This window comes from Chiloscyllium plagiosum, chromosome 19 (assembly GCF_004010195.1).
Source record: "Chiloscyllium plagiosum isolate BGI_BamShark_2017 chromosome 19, ASM401019v2, whole genome shotgun sequence".
NCBI lineage: Eukaryota > Metazoa > Chordata > Chondrichthyes > Orectolobiformes > Hemiscylliidae > Chiloscyllium > Chiloscyllium plagiosum.
Genome location: NC_057728.1, coordinates 8,393,100 through 8,413,023, shown reverse-complemented (window position 1 = coordinate 8,413,023; position 19,924 = coordinate 8,393,100). Strand labels below are relative to the sequence as shown.

The following is a 19,924-nucleotide window of genomic DNA, read 5'->3' as shown; positions in this document are numbered from 1 at the left end:
ATGTTTAACACAGAGGGCCCGTAAATCAATAAGAGGACATATCAAGGATGAACTGTATTTTAGTTCACCAGCCAACTTCTCACTCTTCATACACAATATCTATTTGTTCGGTAAACGAAGATGTTAACCTCTATTTCAAGTCTTTATCATTCTGTGAGGAATGTTTGGCTTCAGTCCTAAATTCACTTTGCACCAATTTGAACCCTGACTTGTTTCTCCTGCTGCAGTGTAACATTATAGCACTTGGAACACAAACACTCCAGTGTTAACCCTTGGTGGCGCTGGCATTGTCTTGCTCTCACTGAAACATTGGGGATATCTGAACTAAGAACTATTGGACATAGCCCAACAATACCATCTTCAGTAAATTATACCCTGCATGCTTTAATACTCTCCCCAATCATTGATTATATTTAATTCTAAATCAAGTTCATTCAATTGCAAAAACAATTCCTGATGACTCCAGGTGCCAGAGTTTGACACACAAATGTGAGATGTAATCCTAAGGATGAAGGACATCTTTCAACTCTGTTGATCTCATCCTTCCAGGGAACTGTCCAATTTGTTTCTTAAATAGACCCAGTTTTTGGCACTACTGCTGTTTCCATAAAGGGGAAAAAAGAACTACTTCCAGATTTTCAAAGAGAAGAAAAAATACATACTTGTATTTCTATCGGGCCTTTCATGATCTCAGAACATGACATAGAATTTCCTGAGCTTGGACCTGTGCTTTCACATCTTGCTGTCTTAGTATCTCATTCCTTTCTCTATCACCTATGAGGTTATCTCCCAACAAGGACACGTAACTCTCATGAATAAAGGTGCTTCTTGCATTTTTACCTCTCATCTTTCACATTGTGCCTTTGTCTAAATTCCTCTTGATATTTTAATCATCATAGACCATTTTCATTCATGATGAAATTTAAGACAAACCAGCCCTCCAGTCAGAGCTAAAACAGCCAAGATCAGAGATGATGGGCAAGCAGTCCTGGGGAGGAAATGTTCTCTCACTTTCCACTTATTAGCTTTACTATTAAAATTGGAGCCAGATTTGCAAATTGCCATTCTCCTCTCCAGGTCTGGAACAAAGCAGGAACTTGGTGATGGTCCAAGTTTCCATTTTACCACTCTCAAAATATTTACAAACCAATTCCTCTCCAATTGGTTTCAAGCAAGTGAAGTTTAGCTTTCTTTCAGTCTCTGATATGTATTCACCCTTCATTATGGGCATTGTGTTTATTCTGGATTCGAGCTAAATAGAACTTTTTTTTGGCTATTTTTCTTCAATGGGATTTGGGATGGCATCTGCCTGCAAGGCCAGCACGTGTTGGGGTGTCAGGACAACTGTAATGCTGTTAGGAAGATCGTTCAAGGGCTTTGACCCAGCAACAGCAAATATGTTGAAGGGTTTTTGACCCAGTGACATTGAAAGAATGTGAATATAATTTGAAGTCAAGATGGTGAGAGGCTTCGAGGGGAATTGTGGGTGGTTGGCCTTCCAGGGAGTAAAGGTCGTGATTTTAGAAGGTGCTTTCAGTTCATCTGAAAGAAGTTACACACTGTGGCAGCAGTATGTCAGTGGTGCAGGAAGTGAGGTAATGTTGAAGGTGGTCTACGTGGTGCCAATCTAGTGAGTGCTCAGCTCCTGCTCTCATCCAGACAATTTAATTATGCAAAAGTTCTAATCTCAAATGTCTGCATCTTCTCACCTCACCCTCGCCTCAGGTGACAGCAGGATTGTTGTTCAATGAGATAGAAACTGCAGAGTCTCCCTCTGTTGAAACTATGCATGAGAACAATGCCACATAGCTTTTTAATTTTAAAGAAACTCTGTGTTAAATTTGTTATGAATATTGCATTTATGTCAAACAAGTATCAATTATGGTGTGGTCCTTTAATTACCAATAGACTCTTAGTCTGCTACACCCTGCTTAAATTTAATATTCCTTATTTTTTTGTATATCAAGCTTTGGATCCGTTAATTTACTTCAAGAAGTTTTAATATTTTCCACTTTAAGTAGTTGCTCCCTACAGTTAGGTGAAAGTGAGGACTGCAGATGCTGGGGATCGGAGTCAAGATGACAGTGGTGCTGGAAAATCACAGCAGGTCAGGCAGCATCTGAGGAGCAGGAAAATCAACGTCAATTTTCCTGCTCCTCGGATGCTGCCTGACCTGCTGTGCTTTTCCAGCACCACTGTCATCTTGACCCCACCTTTCTACAGTTACTCTGCATCATGGCATTTCATCTGTTTATCTAGACAAAGACACAATTACATGGAATGGTCATTTCATTGTACAGAACTTGAGTTTTGCTTTAAAAAAGACACATTCTGTTGAACCTTTTCATCTTGAACACATTAGGAAATTCACAAGAAATAGCAACGTAAAAAGATGACATTTATTGCATATGAGAGAAGAATGGCGATTAGTTGGCAAGGACAACCTGATCACATTCTCCACACCTGTACCAAAGTTAAAGTTAATGCTGCCTTATGTTAAGTGCCAGGTTTTGCTTAAGCCTTCAGCTGCAGAAGTGGATGCTGATTGGTTCAGGCATTGCCCTGAGAAAATGAACCAGTAAATGGCTGTCAGCTATTGTGCTGAAACAGTCCTGTCTGCATGCGCACGTTCTTACGTCTGCAATGAAAAAGAAACAGGGCCAACAGACACATGCACCACATTGTGAGACTGAGTAACAGTCCTAAATCGATTATCAGCACAATTCTTCACACATTGAAGATCACCCAGCAAATTGATTCGTCACTTTGTAAGCAGAGTTTGATTATTGGAAAAGCCAAAGGGATGTGCTGCTGGATCTGCCAGTCTTTGGGATGGATAGCCTACATTGATGGGATCAAACCAGCACTAGTGTCTTAAATATTTGGTTAAAAGTCTCACAAGACCAGGTTATAGTCCAACAGACTTATTTGGAAGCACTAACTGTCGGAGCACTGCTCCTTCATCAGGAGCACCACTCCGAAAGCTAGTTCTTCCAATTAAACCTGTTGGACTATAACCTGGTCTTGTGTGATTTTTAATGTTGTACAATCCAACACTGGCACCTCCAAATCTTAAATATTTGAGCAACAAGTAATGTTAGCAGTTTAGCACTGCCACATGCGGCAGCAAGACAAGTGGCATTTGCTCCCAACGGGATTCTACAATCAAGCAGAAAAAATGCTCTATCACACAAATGAGAAATTGAGTATGGGAGGCGTAGCAGTTGCTGCCACTGGCTCTGGTCAGGACAGCCATTTTGGATTTGGACATGGGTTTTCATAACTGTTGGCCTTTATAAACGTTCTGCTCATTTCAAGAAAGGCACAGCCGGCTTGCCAGAAGTCATAAATGGAATGTGACACGGGTAGGTTCCTCAGCATGATCTCACAGAAGATACAAGGTGTTGAGTTGAGGTAGATGGGTGCTGCTATACCACATACATCACAATGCTTCAAAGCCACTCAAACAGTCCTACATGACTGCACAAGAACAGTACTGCAGGATTCTGTGAATCTGCACATATGTACTTTCACTCTCTCTTTAGGACTGTGGTAAAATTTGAGAGTTCATGAGTCTGATGGTTAAAACGCCATTGTGAACTATGGCTCTGTTTTCCCTTTTTCAAAATGTTGGATCCCATATGGCTATCTTAAAGAGGCAAATTCAATCTCTTACCAACATTGCTATTGAGTGGAGCCCACACAATCACTGAGGGTGGAGCTCATGTATTACACTGGGAAAGAAATCTCAATGTCATTTGCAGTGATCTATAGCCTGTAATCAATATAAAGAAAAAAATCAAAAACACAAAAAAAGTGAGCAAGTTCTAGTGGTAATGAACTTGCTTTGCCAAGTATTTAAAGAAAGCTGATCTTACCTCTTCCCTGAAATAACGAAAATACAACATCTTACTTATCCACTGGATTTTCACAGGAATGTTCAGAGTTAAGATACACCGAGCTTCTTTTCAACAAAGAATTGTTTTTTAAAATAATCAAAATTTTGCAATCCTAAAACTCAGAGCAGAGCAGCACACTGGCTCAGTGGTTAGTACTGCTGCCTCACAGCGCCAAGGACCTGGGTTCGATTCCAGTATCAGGTGACTGTCCGTGTGAAGTTTGCACATTCTCCCTGTGTCTGTGTGAGTTTCCTCCGGGTGCTCAGGTTTCCTCCCACAGTCCAAAGGTGTGCAGATTAGATGGAATGGCCGTGCTAAAATACCCATAGTGCCCAGGGATGTGTAGGTTAGGTGGATTAGCCATGGGAATTGCAGGGGTCTTGATGGGATGCTCTTCAGAGGGTTGGTGTGGGCTTGATGGACTGAAAAGCCTGATTCCACACTGTAAAGATTCGGCAATAAAGCAGATTCCATGTGGGCTCAACCTGCCTGTGACTGTACCTATTCTTATCAATGTTCCTACAACCACAGACAATTCTGATCGAAGTGATTGGGTCCCCACATCTATGTTACACCAATGACAGACGTCTCATTGAGCAATGTTTACTGACTTCAAAACCTGGCGCTCAAACAAAGTAAGATTTGTCTGAAAAATCACTGCTGCAGCCAAGGAAAGTAATGCTTAATTAGGCATTTAAATAATTTAATTATGCAAATAACAAAGTGAAATAGAAATTCCATCTGAAAATCAAAGATTGAACAGAACAGAAAAAAAAGGTCATAAAGCAGATATTGGTGTATGCAGAAGTGAACCAAGCCCCAAAGAAAAACATCTTTCAGCCTGTAATGTTTCATTCAGCTCAAATTGAAAATAAATATCATTTATCATTTTTTGTTTGTCGAGTCTCGCTGGCTGGGCCAGCATTTATTGCACATAACTAATGGCCCTGCGGGAAGTGGTGATGAGCTGCCTTCCCTAGCCGCTTTTGACCTTGGGACTTGGGGTGTACCACCACCACCACCCCCCACCCCCCACCTCCAGGTGCTGTTAGGAATGCAGTTCTAGTATTTTGCCTCAGCAGCAGTGAATGAATAGGGATGGAGCTCCATCAGTGGTTTTAAGGGGACCTTGCAACCAGAGGTGCTCCCCATGAAACTATTGTCTTGGTCAGGCCGTGGAAGCAGGAGCATTCAAGCAATTTACAGGTTAATTAAGCTTTTAAAATAAGCAACTTTAATTATGTCTAGTCTATTATTGAATTGGTCAGATGTTTTCTGCAATATTAGTTGAGAGCACCATGTTTACTGTCATATCCTAAGTGGGCATCTCCCATCAAGGCTTGAGCTTGAATTACTGTGAGAAACACACTTAATTAACAGTTTCTAATGCACCAGCAAACCAATCACAGGAAAGCTGCCTACTCACGGACTCTGTTAAAAGGTATAGCTGGAAAGTAACTAGAATTAACTTGGGGCAACAATCAAGTCTTATTACTCAGGACCACAAAAGGATCAAGATATCAAATCTAAAAATGGACAAATGATACTGTAATGTTGGAGGTGATAAGATCTGGCTTAAGATGCTGAGAGCATGGTATAGGACCTTGTGGTCAACTAACTGCTAGGATCATGGAATAGGGCACTGGGACCACTGAGAAAGGTGCTCCTGGGAATCAGTTTCTATATATACATTTTGCAATCTGCTCCAATATGAGTTTCGAAGCTTTTCCTTTCAATGCAGTGATCAAAACTGCTACCCTTTGCAGTTCCGTCTTGCCTATTATTTCAGCACTCCTTCAGAAAGCCACCGAAGATATTCCTACCTCTGACAATCAGGTCTGCGGATGCGGACGCACTGTCGACGGTGGTCTTAGCAGTACAGGTGTATTTCCCAGTGTGCCTTAGCTGCGCGTTTTTAAAGAACAATTCTCCACTGTTTCTATTCTGTGGGGAGAAAAGAAACAAGCAAACAAAATGCTTTAGACCCTCTGGACATATGGTCTGCCATTCTCCTGGTAGAATTTATTGTGGAATCTGTTTATTATCATGTGCACCACAGTATGTAATAGACGCTGACAGATGAAGTGTAAGAGTGGTTGAAATTAGCATTTTAAGGAGCAACCTGGTAAGTGTCTTCAAGGCAAATTGGAATGTGCTCAAGCTGAAGCCCGTAGTGGTAATACAATAGCTAATTCTTCTGAAAACATTCACGTGTGTCAACTTGGTTTTTCATGAAGTACAATTTAAAACAAGAGATAGGAAGCACAGATTAATGCAATAAAACATACTGCAGAACACTAAATACATTCACACACACTGTTAATTATTGCCTCACTCACATTAGGTACGTGTGACAGAAAGGCATGCATTTCAGTACTCTGTCACATCACAGTAACCAACACCATTTACATTTACTTTCAGATGTGTGAAGCACTAACAAGCTTGTGATTGTATCCTGGTAGATTACCAATCAATGTGGCTTTGTATGGCATTACCTCCTTCAAACAGTGGAAGGAGGCATTTATAAATCAATTCCATAGCAATTCACTCGAGAAAAACTGTGGCATCTGATACCTGCCAATTCATTGCAAATGTGCCTGGTTTCTGTGGGGTTGGTCAGACTGCTGTCCTGGAAGTGCATACCAATGAACTGGAGTGCCTTTTTCATTCAAACACGTTCGTGATCCTGTGTTGATGAGTTGACATCAATGGGCAGCCCTGATCATTGTTTTTTTTTGGGTGGGCTTTGGGGAAAAGATTGGCTGGATCCCAAGTCAATATTTCAGCTCTCCTCTTAAGACGTGAATCCAGGGTGAATGCCTCAAAGTTCTCAATGGTTTTAGTGTGCTCTTATTAACAATCGTCCCCAATAACAGGCTCACTTTCATGTAATCACTCATGCTCACTCTTAAGAATTGTGCATTCATACAGTATTATGCTGTGGGGAATTTGGGGGGGTGGAATTGAGGGCAATGTTTGTTGACATTCAACTCATAGAAAAAAGTCAGTTTAAGAATGTGTTTTTTTTTTAAGAACCAACCACACTTTTAGTGGAGAGCTGTAAAGGAAATGATTGGATCATATGCTGAGACAAAGGACCAATTGATTCCCAGAGACATCAAGCAAATGAAAAGAAACCAATTTAAAAAAAAAGTATGACAATCTTTCCTTTTCAGATTTACTACTGACTTATAGACATTTATGATGTTTAAAAAGAACGTTACTCAGCATTATTGCAACGGCCCCAAAACATTGCACAGCATTTTGCTTTTTAAGGTCTATTCTTGTAGAAATCGAGCAAGGTCAGAAATAATTGGAGCTGCAGAGGGGTTGGAGGGGTGGGGTTTGAGATTTTAACTCACTTGGTAGCTCTGCATTGGTGACAAGGATCTTCTGTTCCCAAAATCATGAGAACATGAACAATATATGATCTATCAGCAACATTTTAAATTACTTACATTAGGACTTAATTCATTCTTAATTCTTATTTTGAATTGAGCTGCTGGGAAAGATAAACAAGCTGTTAAAGACTTTCGTGTTGTACTCATTTGGACAGATTTGCAAAAACAACAAATCTCATAGAGAACAACAGTTTCTATTACATGTGAAGAGAGTACTATTGGTTGGTAAGTGAACTCTGATTGGTCAAGGTGTTGCCATGTTGAATGCAACACGGAACAGTTTGCTCAATACTTGTGAAGTGGACAGCGATTATTGATCGATAATCAACATGTCATTCCAACCGCCAGTGATAATACCCCAACATTTCAACAGTGAATGGAAATAGTTTTACATTTCAGCGGCTGGCCTGAATTTCCTGAATTGGAGATTGAATTCCCTAATGTTCAAGGGCTGGTGGATTTCTGTGAAATTGTATGACTGCTACTTCTTAATTAATAACTCCTTAACAATAATACACTGGTTGATGTGAACCGTCAAGTCTTAAAAGTGTGGAAAGTGAGTGAGTGAAAAGAAAGGCTAGCTCAGGAATGAGTTAGAATGAGCTAATTCCTGAACTCTGTCTCACTGGCACTGACCTCAAAGTGGCAACAATTTGCCAACTTCAAGCAAACCTGAGATTACTAATTAAAAATGATCACCTCAGCAGATCACATTTCGTTGCAGATACTAAAGCCTGACACAACTATCTTTTGTTTCAGATAATTCAAGAGGATCAGATTAACTAGGAAAGAAAGAAAAATATATTTTAGGTAAAAATATCAACTTGGGCAAAATCTCACTTTCAATTCATAAAAAGCAAGATAAACGATGAGAACTGACAAAAAACATTGCTGAACAAAGAGGCCTTGGAGTGCAGGTTCATTGCTCCTTGAAAGTGGAGTCGCAGATAGGTAGGATAGTGAAGGAGTGCAGCAGGTCAGGCAGCATCCAAGGAGCAGGAGAATCGACGTTTCGGGCATGAGCCCTTCTTCAGGAATCCTGAAGAAGGGCTCATGCCCGAAACGTCGATTCTCCTGTTCCTTGGATGCTGCCTGACCTGCTGCGCTTTTCCAGCTCTGATCTCCAGCATCTGCAGTCCTCACTTTCTCCTAGAGGATAGTAAAGGAGGTGCTTTCCTTTATTGGTCAGAGCATTGAGTACAGGAGTTGGGAGGTCATATTGCAGCTGTACACCACATTTGTTAGGCCACTTTTGGAATATTGCATTCAATTCAACTCTGCCATAGGAAGGATTTTGTGAAACTTGGAAGTATTCAGAAGAGACTTATAAGAATATTGCGAGGGTTGGAGGGTTTGCATGATAGGGTGAGGCTGAATAGGCTGGGCTGTTTTCCCTGGAGCATCAGAGGCCAATGGGTGATCTTCCAGAGATTTATAAAATCCTGAAGGTCATGATTAGGTAAGGTCTTTTTCCTGGAGTGGGGGTGGGGGGAGTCCAAAATTAGAGGGCATAGGTTTAAAGTGAGGGGAAAGATTTAAAGGAGACTGAAGGGGTAATATTTTCACACAGAGGGTGATGAGTGTGTGGAATGAGATGCCAGAGGAAGTGGTGGAGGCTAGTACAATTACAGCATTTAAAAGGCATCTGGATGGGTATATGAATAGGAAGGGCTTGGAGGGATATGGGCCAAATGCTGGCAGATAGGCCTAGATTAATTTAGGATATCTGCTCGGCATGGATAAGTTGGATTGAAGGTTCTATTTCTGTGCTGGATATCTCTATGATGTAAGACCAGCAAATCCCACAAAAGGCAAGACTGCAACATTTGCAACCATCATCAGCCAATAGTGCTGAGTGGGTGACCAATCTTTGCCTCATGATGCAGTCCTCAGCCTCTCAGATGCCACTCTTCAGCCAATTCGATTCACTCCATGTGATATCAAGAATCAGCTATAAGTGCTGGAGACTGCCAGGGCTGTGGATCCTGACAGTATTGTTGATGGCTTGTTTCAAAGCTGTACAGTCTATGACTCTACCTCCAACATTAATTCGATATTTTCATTCAGGAAAGTTGAAGGAGGACCTTCCTGGTAGGAGGAATCTGTGTATGTAGTCCTTCAGCAAAAGTGCATTCAGCTTAGGAGGCAGATTATACTTCAAATTCAGGTGATGGTACTGAAAATGAAAAAGGTGGTTGGAATCATATGTCAGCAATTTGCCAGATTTCATAGAGTCATAGAGATGTGCAGCATGGAAACAGACCCTTTGGTCCAACCCGTCCATGCCAACCAGATATCCCAACCCAATCTAGTCCCACCTGCCAGCACCCGGCCCATACCCCTCCAAACCCTTCCTATTCATATATCCATCCAAATGCCTCTTAAATATTGCAATTTTACCAGCCTCCACCGCTTCCTCTGGCAGCTCATTCCATACACACAACATTTCTGCGTGGAAATGTTGCCCCATAGGTCTGTTTTATATCTTTCCCCTCTCACCCTAAACCTATACCCTCTAGTTCTGGACTCCCCCACCCCAGGGAAAAGACTTTGCTTATTTATCCTATCCATGCCTCTCATAATTTTGTAAACCTCTATAAGGTCACCCCTCAGCCACCAACACTCCAGGGAAAACAGCCCCAGCCTGTTCAGCCTCTCCCTATAGCTCAAATCCTCCAACCCTGACAACATCCTTGTGAATCTTTTCTGAACCATTTCAAGTTTCACAACATCTTTCTGATTGGAAGGAGACCAGAATTGCATGCAATATTCCAACAGTGGCCTAACCAATGTCCTGTACAGCCGCAACATGACCTCCCAACTCCTGTACTCAATACTCTGACCAATAAAGTAAAGTATACCAAACACCACCTTCACTATTCTATCTACCTGCAACTCCACTTTCAAGGAGCTATGAACCTGCACTCCAAGGTCTCTCTGTTCAGCAACACTCCCTAAGACCTTACCATTAAGTGTAAAAGTCCTGCTCAGATTTGCTTTCCCAAAATGCAGCACTTCGCATTTATCTGAATTAAACTCCATCTGCCACTTCTCAGCCCATTGGCCCATCTGGTCCAGATCCTGTTGTAATCTGAGGTAACCCTCTTTGCTGTCCATCTGAAAAACAACCCTCCACCACCACCCTCTGTCTTCTACCTTTGAGCTAGTTTTGTATCCAAAAGCTAGTTCTGCCTGTATTCTGTGAGACCTAACCTTGCTAATCAGTCTCCCATGGAGAACCTTGTTGAACGCCTTACTGAAGTCCATATAGATCACATCTACTGCTCTGCCCTCATCAATCCTCTTTGTTACTTCTTCAAAAAACTCAATCAAGTTTGTGAGACATGATTTCCCCCGCACAAAGCCATGTTGACTATCCCTAATCAGTCCTTGCCTTTCCAAATACATGTACATCCTGTCCCTCAGGATTCCCTCCAACAACTTGCCCACCACCGAGGTCAGACTCACTGGTCTATAGTTCCCTGCCTTGACCTTACTACCCTTCTTAAACAGTGGCACCACGTTAGCCAACCTCCAGTCTTCTGGCACCTCACCTGTGACTATCGATGATACAAATATCTCAGCAACAGGCCCAGCAATCACTTCTCTGGCTTCCCACAGAGTTCTCATGTGGCAGCTTTCCATCGGAGATCGGAACTGGACTTCAAAATAGTCCTTGATATAATGAAGTCTCTTCTTGAATATACAAGGTAAAGTCAGCACAGTCTTGCCAGACTGTAGAGCTGCTCTCTCATTACACAGAGAGAGAGAGAGAGAGAGAGAGAGAGAGGACTAGTAGTGATTTAACCTGAAGGTCACCATGCCTCAGGAGGGGGGGAAGAGGTTGAGAAGGAAAGAGCTATATGGTAACCTCAGCCACTGCAGGAACTGTACCCACAGTTGTTGGCATCAGTACACTGCAATTACGCAGGCCTGCCAAGTACAGGCCAAGGGATTACAAAATGATAAGTGCCCGTAAGTTACATTATGTGTGTTAAACTACATTGGCCAAATTGCAGAGCTGTAAAGAGTACTTCCAAGCAATGAGCTGTGCATCTCTGGTTGATTCCCACATGCTTGGGAAAAGCTAATCTCAAAAACTGTTCCATTACTACGAAACACAGTCACCAATCTGATGCTCCTCACAAGATAAAGGAGCTGGCTGCCAGAATCTGGACAGACCACATTGCAACTTTGGTATCAGTTTACAATACCCTGAAGAGACAGTCACCTCAGTCATTAAGTTCCTTCCTATTTCATAGGATGCCTGGTACAAAACTTTATTCAGGCAACACCTCAGGAAAAAAATTACACAAGTTGGCAAGTGGGTTGTGGACAGTGCAGGTCCATGGTTTTAATCACCATCATAACCAGCGACAATTAATTACAAGAAATGCTGGCTCGGAACAGAGTTTGTGAACTGTAATGTGAAACAGATGCTTCAAGACACTTTACAACATCTTTACTCCTTAAGTCATAAAGTTACTTTTCCCATTCTACACTGTAAACATGTCTGAAAGCCAAGCTGTGTCAGCCATCAGAGCACACACTGTTCCTTGAGTTTTATATAGAAATGTGTCAGAGTTGAATATCTTTCATGATTAGAAGGAAAGAAAAAACTGAATGAGCTTCATCTTCAGAGAGTGGTCGATCTTGTTTATGTTTGGAAAACTACAGTTGAGTCTGGTATTGGAGGGCCCAGAATATCAGCCTGCAGTTCAGGGATCACAGAGTGGCAGATGTGGTGGCGATGACAGCGATTTCAATTCAAAATCCTCCTCTCAGACCAGCAGCACGACACTGCCAGCTCATGGAGCATTGGGTGTGTGTCTGGGTGCTGTTTCAGTATGGCACCTGGATTGTCAACAACTGGGAGCTAACAGTGGAGTCAGCTGCCCCCTCCACGCTTCAGCAAGCAACTGTCCCTGACCCTCAAATGGTCATGGCATTCAGTTAGTCATGACTGTGCCTAACTAGTTGTCTCTGAGCAGCAGTCCCACTCACTTCCTGTTGCGCTGTCGGGACCCTTGACACTGCACCATCTTACATTTTGCGGAAAATCAGTATCACTATAAAACAAGGAGCTTAATTGAGCAGCTCGAGCAGAACAATATTTAACTTCCTCTATCACCTATACTATGCATCATTGACACAGATAGGTTCTCAGGGTCAATCAAATCTGGTTAAAATACTGAATTAGAAAACGTATGCCAGAAATATAAAGCAGCACGGTGCTCAGTCTCAGCGCTCTGTAATCAGAGGTCTGGACTGCCCACTACAGTCTTCGATCTCCGTCACTCAGTTTGAGCTTCAGCAGATAGGAGTGTCATGTTTGCTCGCTCACACATCCTGAAAATGCAACAAAAAGGCCAGAGGGCCTGCAGGAATGCATAACCTTTGACCTTCTCCCCACTCCCACCTGGTAACTTTATCTTGAAAGTCACACTGCCATTTATCAGGGCAGAAGTGTCAATATAAGCCTATTGAAATGAGCAGCCATAAGGTACAATCCATCCACATTTCAAAGACTGACTTTGGGAAGAGATTCTCTTTCATCGCGTGAAAAGACACCAACACCAACCTTCTCGGCAAGACCAGTGGCTGTTAAGCTGCATGAAATAGTGGCAGAAATTAAGTCGATGTTCTTTCAGGATTGAGAAATGGCATCGGATTGTGCACTGTAAACTGTGAAGGTTGATTGGGGATTACAGCCTTGCTTCATATCAACCATACTGCTCATGCTGAAATCCTTTAACCGGAGTGATGATGGGGACAGCAGTGTGTGATTGTACTATATTATCTGCTCTCTAATGAAGGTACCGATGCTCTCTGGGTTATGAGGGAAAACCAGCAGCGCATTGGCACCTTGACGAAGAATTCATTTTCCGTAAGTGTGTGTGCACATACATGTGTAGCAACCCCCTCGGAACAAGGGCGACATAGCTCAGGGAATGAACCTTTACCATGGAGAAGCTTTTGTATTGCAGGTGCCACATCATTCCGACTACAATCTCTCATTCTCACCCCACTTTGTCACAAATCACTTGGCAAAATGCACCGGCACACAAGCCCAGAGTGGTCACTAATGTTAAAGATATAATCAAATTACTCAACACTCCCAATTTACCTGTCTGGTGAACAGAAAACACTGACCATTTTTCTGTATTTACAAGGGCGACTACTTATTACAAATACATTCACGCTAGGTAAACAAAAGTATGAATGATCACCACATTACACCATTATCTAAAACTCCAAATCCCTTCTTAAAACCCGACATGCATAGATTGACAGAGTTAAACAAATAAACAATGATGGTGTGGATGGAGGCAAAAATATTGGGGAAACGCAGTTCAATAGCTCCAACCCTCAGGACTCGATGAAGTGTCCCTTTTGCTTCTTCCAAGACCTTCTGACCTCTGACCTTTGCATCCAAGTCTTTTCAGTTCCTTGCTGAAGACACAGGGGTGGAAGGGGCAGTTGAAACATCAATTGTTCAGTTTCTCAGTCACTGGTTAGATGCAATCTCATAAATGGGGGACAAACATCGTCAGCTGGCCTCCAGACTTTAGTAACTTCAGTGAAAAGGAAGGAGAGATGTTGTCGCTGGCAGGCAAGAGACCTCTGCTCCTGAATTTTTCATTCACAAGCTGCCTACCTGCCCAGAAGAGCTGTTACCACACTGAGGACTCCTGGCTCATACGACTGATCCTCAGTGAAAACTCAGATCAACAGTCTGTCTATGGAAGAGGCTTGCTCAGCACAAGGTGCTGTTAGGTCTCCTTCCGCAGCCCATGGTTTACAATAGTATCCATCCAGTTCTGGTGCCCAATCCAAAGTAAAGTAAAATAAAAAGACTTGGTCTTTACAGTGTACCGGAGATTACTGGAAAGATTTACAGATTGAAAATCAATCTGTCAGATCACATTCTGATAAAACTGAAATGGGACTTGAAACTAGAGCTTCTTGCCTAGAGATACGGGTGCTATCACTCACTCCACCACAAAGCCCCCTCATTTTTCACAGGGAAGCCTAAATGACAAGTATTGTTTTGTGTATGACATCACAGCAGAGAAGCAGAGGGATCTTGGGGTTACTGGTCCACAGATACCTGAAGGTGGCAGGACACGTTAATAGGGTAGTTAAGAAGGCAAATGAGTTACTTGCCTTTATCAGTCATGATACAGATTACAACAGGAGATAGATGGTGTTAAAATTGTACCTCAGTCACCATCAGTTGAAACACGAACATACTCTTCACTTCCCATAATTGTTTTGTGACTGTTGCTTTTACAGATGTTCATTTTGATTAACCATTGCCCAAAATAACCCCGACCATCACGCAAACCAACCTTCCATCCACTGACTCCATCTGTACTTCCCACTGCCTCGGGAAAGCAGCCAACATAATCCAAGACCCCTTCCACTCTGGTTACACTCTCTCTTCCACCTTCTACCACCAGGCAGAAGATACAAAAGTTTGAAAACATGTACCAACAGGTTCAAGAACAGCTTCTTCCTCGCTGTTATCAGACTTTTGAACGGACCTCTCATATTAAAGTCGAACTTTCTCTGCACCTTCTCTGTAGCTGTACACTATAATCTGCATTCTGTTTTATTACCCTGGTGTACTTGTATAAGCTAAGATTTGCTTGCATAGCAAGCTAAACAATACTTTTCACTGTATCTATGTACATGTGACAATAATAAATCAAAAATGAAAAAGTATCAAGCCTGACCAAATCACGTAAATAGGAAGTTCCTTGTACCATCTTCTACAACAGTCATTAATGTGGAGTTACACACCGAGTGTCTTTTGGGAAAATATGAATGTTCAAGTGGCCAAATAACACAGAAGGTTGAATAACATTCTAATGCCTTGAGGTGAGACGGATCACACAAGTTTGGGTTCACGAGGGTGATAAGATCTCCCAAACTCGGAAAAGCAACAGCAAGTTGTATTTATTCAGCTCCTTGAACATGGCATAACATCCCACGGTAATTACTAGACTATCACCAGACAGAATACGACAACAAACCATCATCCAAGAGTGAGGCTTAAGGAATGCCTCGAGTGAAAAGACAAGTGAAGAGGTTCAGGTAGAGAACTCCAGAGTTTCGTACCTAGACAGCTGCCAATGGAAGTGGGAATTGCACCAGCGCACAGAGCTGAAGGAACGCTCCGTATTTCAGAGAGCTGCAGCACTCTGTAGAACAGCACCTCCATTTTCCACACAACCCATCACTGCAGCCTGGTTGAATTTGAGTTGTACAAAGCTTGACAGTGAATCCACACCCACTTGGAGAGTGGAAACAAGCCAAATAGCTGATGGCGTATATAGCAATCTTATTTTCACTCTTATAATCTGTGGTGAATTCAATCTCATGTTTGAGAGGTGAAGGAGCAGACACCTAACCCACTTCACCACATCATTATATTTTGCAGGGAGGAAATTAAAGACTTATTAAGCTGTCAAGCTTCTTAATCAAGGCTAAAGTAAAGACTAAATACTGTTATTTTACATGAGTTTCACCATGTATATCTATTCTACTTCCTTTTAACTATATTTATATTATATAAACAAGATGTTTTCTGCTAAACTGCAAGTTGCCCTTTCCCCAGTGGTTGACAGATATTGACAATTTGTCTACACTTGACTGCTGTTGTTCCTACACTTGCTCACAAGTAATAAAAACAATTGTTTTCTTCTTAGAAAAGGAAATGAGAAACAATCCACAGACAGAGCTATACATTGATGGCTCATAATTCTTACATATAAGCTAGATTGCACATACAGAACTATGGTGAATGAAAATTCCACTGTATCATGAAGGGGAAGAACTAATCATTCATATCATGGTATTAGAGAGTCAACACACACCAATAATGCATCACTGTCCAGGCTTCCTGTCAGTTAGCGCTGCCCCTTTCAACCTGAAACATATCATGGATTATACCTTACCTCTCGGGAAGACATAAAAGATCCCACAATTGTAACTATCTGAAGACATCATCAGGACGTGAAGTTGCAATGGATTTGAATCATCATTCCTTCATTGCCTCTGGGTTGCAATCTGAGATACCCTGCCTAATAGCATTGGTGACAAAAGTTTCACCATGCATGGACTGTACAGATTAAGAAATCAGTTCGTCACCATCTTCACAGGAGGTGGGACAATACAAACTAGCAGTATCCGCATGCTGGGAATGAACAAATCAAACTAAATTTAAGTTCTTCCTTGGTTCAATGAAAGTAAAATCATTGATCTTGTAATGTCCAAATAGAGGGCATGAGTTGGAAAGTTCAGCCTCATAATGATGGTGGCATCTCCTCTGACCTATTTCTCCTTTGAACAGTTTCTCTGGTGCAGGATCTACAGATTTCCAACACAGAGCATCCAACAAAGTTTGAGCATTCAGCAATATTTCGCGAACTATGTGGGTACAGCGCCATCTGCTGATTGCTGGTCACACTGACTGACTGAACAAATAGTCAGGCTGGAAATCAGGCATTCCAAGCTGGGAGTAACTAGACTGGAATGGCAACTGTGAAACTGACCTTCCAAGATAACAAAGGCAGAGTAAGGTTTTACCTTATTTTAACTTCAGTTTTTAAAAAAAAATTAAAAATAAAGAACCTGCACTGCGCAGCTCCTTTCTTCTGCTAGTGTTTTGCTGTCAATTGAAGTACTTTTCATTTAAAAAGCCATAGTGCGAAATTTCCAGTGAGGTGGCTTTGAACTCAGGTACATTTCCCAGGTTGTGTTCTGTGTGAAAGGTGAAGCGTAAACTGGAGGCTGGCCAGAAAGTAACTGGTGTCTTTTGAATCATTCTCAAGTAAGGCTAAACGACAGCAGAATTAATCAGGAGAAAACAACAGAGCGAGGTCACAAAGCTCAGCAAATTGAATTCTTATAAGCACCAACTCAAACAATTAGAGCTCTAGTGCTCATTGTTGATAAATCCATTGAAATCAATAGAAATCTGGGAACTTGCACCTCACAAATCACAATTTGAATGCGTGCATGCACAATCACATGTGCAGAGGAACCTCGATTATCCGAATATCAATTATCCGAATATCAGATTATCCGAAGAAGATTTCAAGGCCCCACAAAAATGTTACATCAAAGAGGTGAGTGTATTCGATTTACCTGTACTGAAGATGATGTGAAAACGCTGGCAAAAACAAAGAAACACAAGCAGCTCAATCATCAGAGACTGAATTCTTTTAGGCAAGGGTTAGTTATACAGCCCTTTGCAAAGGTAAGCGTTTTATAGTATTCTTGACACTTTCATTTAAAAAAAGGCCGGGAACGTAAATGCATTCACGAGACGGAGCTTCCGTCTTCCTATCGCGAGACTGAGTTCCCAGAAACTGATACTGTAAATGGTCTTGCAATCATAGAAGCTGTTCAGGACCTTGTTTAATGCTGGGATTTCATGGTAAGCTCTTCTCATTTTAACCTGTAATTTGTGGACTGCAAAGATTCGTTTGTTTAAATGGTAGACTCATTAAAATTATAGATTTAAACAAATTCTCTGGTCAAGCACAGCGTTCGATCAGTATGGCTTCCCCTGTTTAAGCTAAAATCAATTATCCAAATAATCAGTTATCTGAACGAACTAGTGCCGCCCATCTCGTTCAGATAATCGAGGTTCCTCTGTACATGCTTATGTGTATGCGTGAGCATGTGCCCAATGTAGCTCAGTTTAGCCTCATCTCCAAGCAGCCAATAGTCAAAATAAAGACATTACATAGTGTTCATGACTAAGCTAAAATAAACCGGACATCTTACATATCAAACTGCCAGGAAGCATAAAGGAAGCAGAATGACTTACTATTGGAGGCATGGACAAATCAAACCTGGGGCAGTGCTGACATTTCCTGGAAGAATGTCATCTAGGTCTCAGCATCTGTAGGACATACCACTTGTTGCAACGCTGGTCTGGTTGGCTCTCTTTGCTTTCAGGAGTTAGAACACGTTGCAGTTATTGAGTGGGATTTTCAAATGTTGGCAGGAGCGAGGTTGGGCAGGGACATATCCTGCGTGAACTGTCAGTATTCCGGTGCCTTTGGAACACGCAGCAATGTTCAATTACAAACACAGGGGTTGTTGGAAAAGCTCAGTAGATCTGGCACCACCAGTGAAGAGAAGTCAACGTTAAAGTTACCGGTCCGTTAACCCATTCTCAGAACGGACCCGAAATGTTAACTCTGACTTCTCTTCACAGATGGTGCCAGACCTGCTGAGCTTTTCCAACAACTCCTGTTTTCATTTCTGATCTACAGCCTCCGCAGTTTTCATTGAGCAATGTCCAATATCTGGATTGAGGGGAGTGAGAGAATAGAGGAGAACCAGCAACCGGCAATCCCCAACCAACTGGTGGAGATCTAACCTTGCTAACCAGTCTCCCATGGGGAACCTTGTTGAACGCCTTACTGAAGTCCATATAGATCACATCTACCGCTCTGCCCTCATCAATCTTCTTTGTTACTTCTTCAAAAAACTCAATCAAGTTTGTGAGACATGATTTCCCATGCACAAAGCCATGTTGACTATCCCGAATCAGTCCTTGCCCATTTCCCCCGCCCCTCCTCCAAGTCCCTCCTCCCTAGCTTTTATCTTCTCCTGCTGAACACTCTCTGCTCATTCCTGAAGAAGGGCATGTGCCCGAAACGTCGAATCTTCTGTTCCCTAGATGCTGCCTGACCTGCTGTGCTGTTCCAGCAATAAAGTTTCTGCCTTTGTACTTTTCTAAGGATTCGCTCGATCGATCTATCCTGTCTATACCTTACATATGCTTCCTTCTTTTTCTTAACCAAACCCTCAATTTCTTTAGATGGAAATGTGTTGCTGGAAAAGCGCAGCAGGTCAGGCAGCATCTAGGGAACAGGAGAATCGACGTTTCGGGCATTAGCCCTTCTTCAGGAATGAGGACAGTTTCTTTAGTCATCCAGCATTCCCTATACCTACCAGCCTTTCCTTTCTCGCTAACAGGAATATACTTTCGTTAGACTCTCATTATCTCATTTTTGAAGGCTTCCTTTTCCAGCCGCCCCTCTACCTGCGGACATCTGTTACCAATCAGCTTTTGAAATTTCTTGCCTAATACCATCAACATTGGCCTTTCTCCAACTTAGAACTTCAACTTTTAGATCTGGTCTATTCTTTTCCATCACTATTTTAAACCTAATAGAATTATGGTCACTGGCCCCAAAGTGCTCCCCCACTGACACCTCAGTCACCTGCCCTGCCTTATTTCCCAAAAGTAGGTTAGGTTTTGCACCTTCTCTAGTAGGTACATTCACATACTAAATCCGAAAATTTTCTTGTACACACTTAACAAATTCCTCTCCATCTAAACCCTTAACACTATGGCAGTCCCAGTCTATGTTTTGAAAGTTAAAATCCCCTACCATAACCACCCTATTATTCTTACAGATAACTGAGATCTCCTTACAAATTCGTTTCTCAATTTCCCTCTGACTATTAGGGGGTCGATAATACAATCCCAATAAGGTGATCATCCCTTTCTTATTTCTTAGTTCCACCCAAGTAACATCCCTGGATGTATTTCCGGGAATATCTTCCCTCAGTATAGCTGAAATGTTAACCCTT

At 42.0% G+C, this 19,924-nt stretch overlaps 1 protein-coding gene across 1 annotated transcript in view; it reads right to left on the bottom strand.

Moving 5' to 3' along the window:
* cntn1b (contactin 1b) overlaps positions 1-19,924 on the bottom strand; it is a 746,084-nt gene that overhangs the window by 324,065 nt on the left and 402,095 nt on the right. The window contains exon 17 of the mRNA XM_043709043.1: positions 5,723-5,843. Coding sequence (XP_043564978.1) covers positions 5,723-5,843 — 121 coding nt within the window. The remainder of the gene's footprint in view (positions 1-5,722; positions 5,844-19,924) is intronic.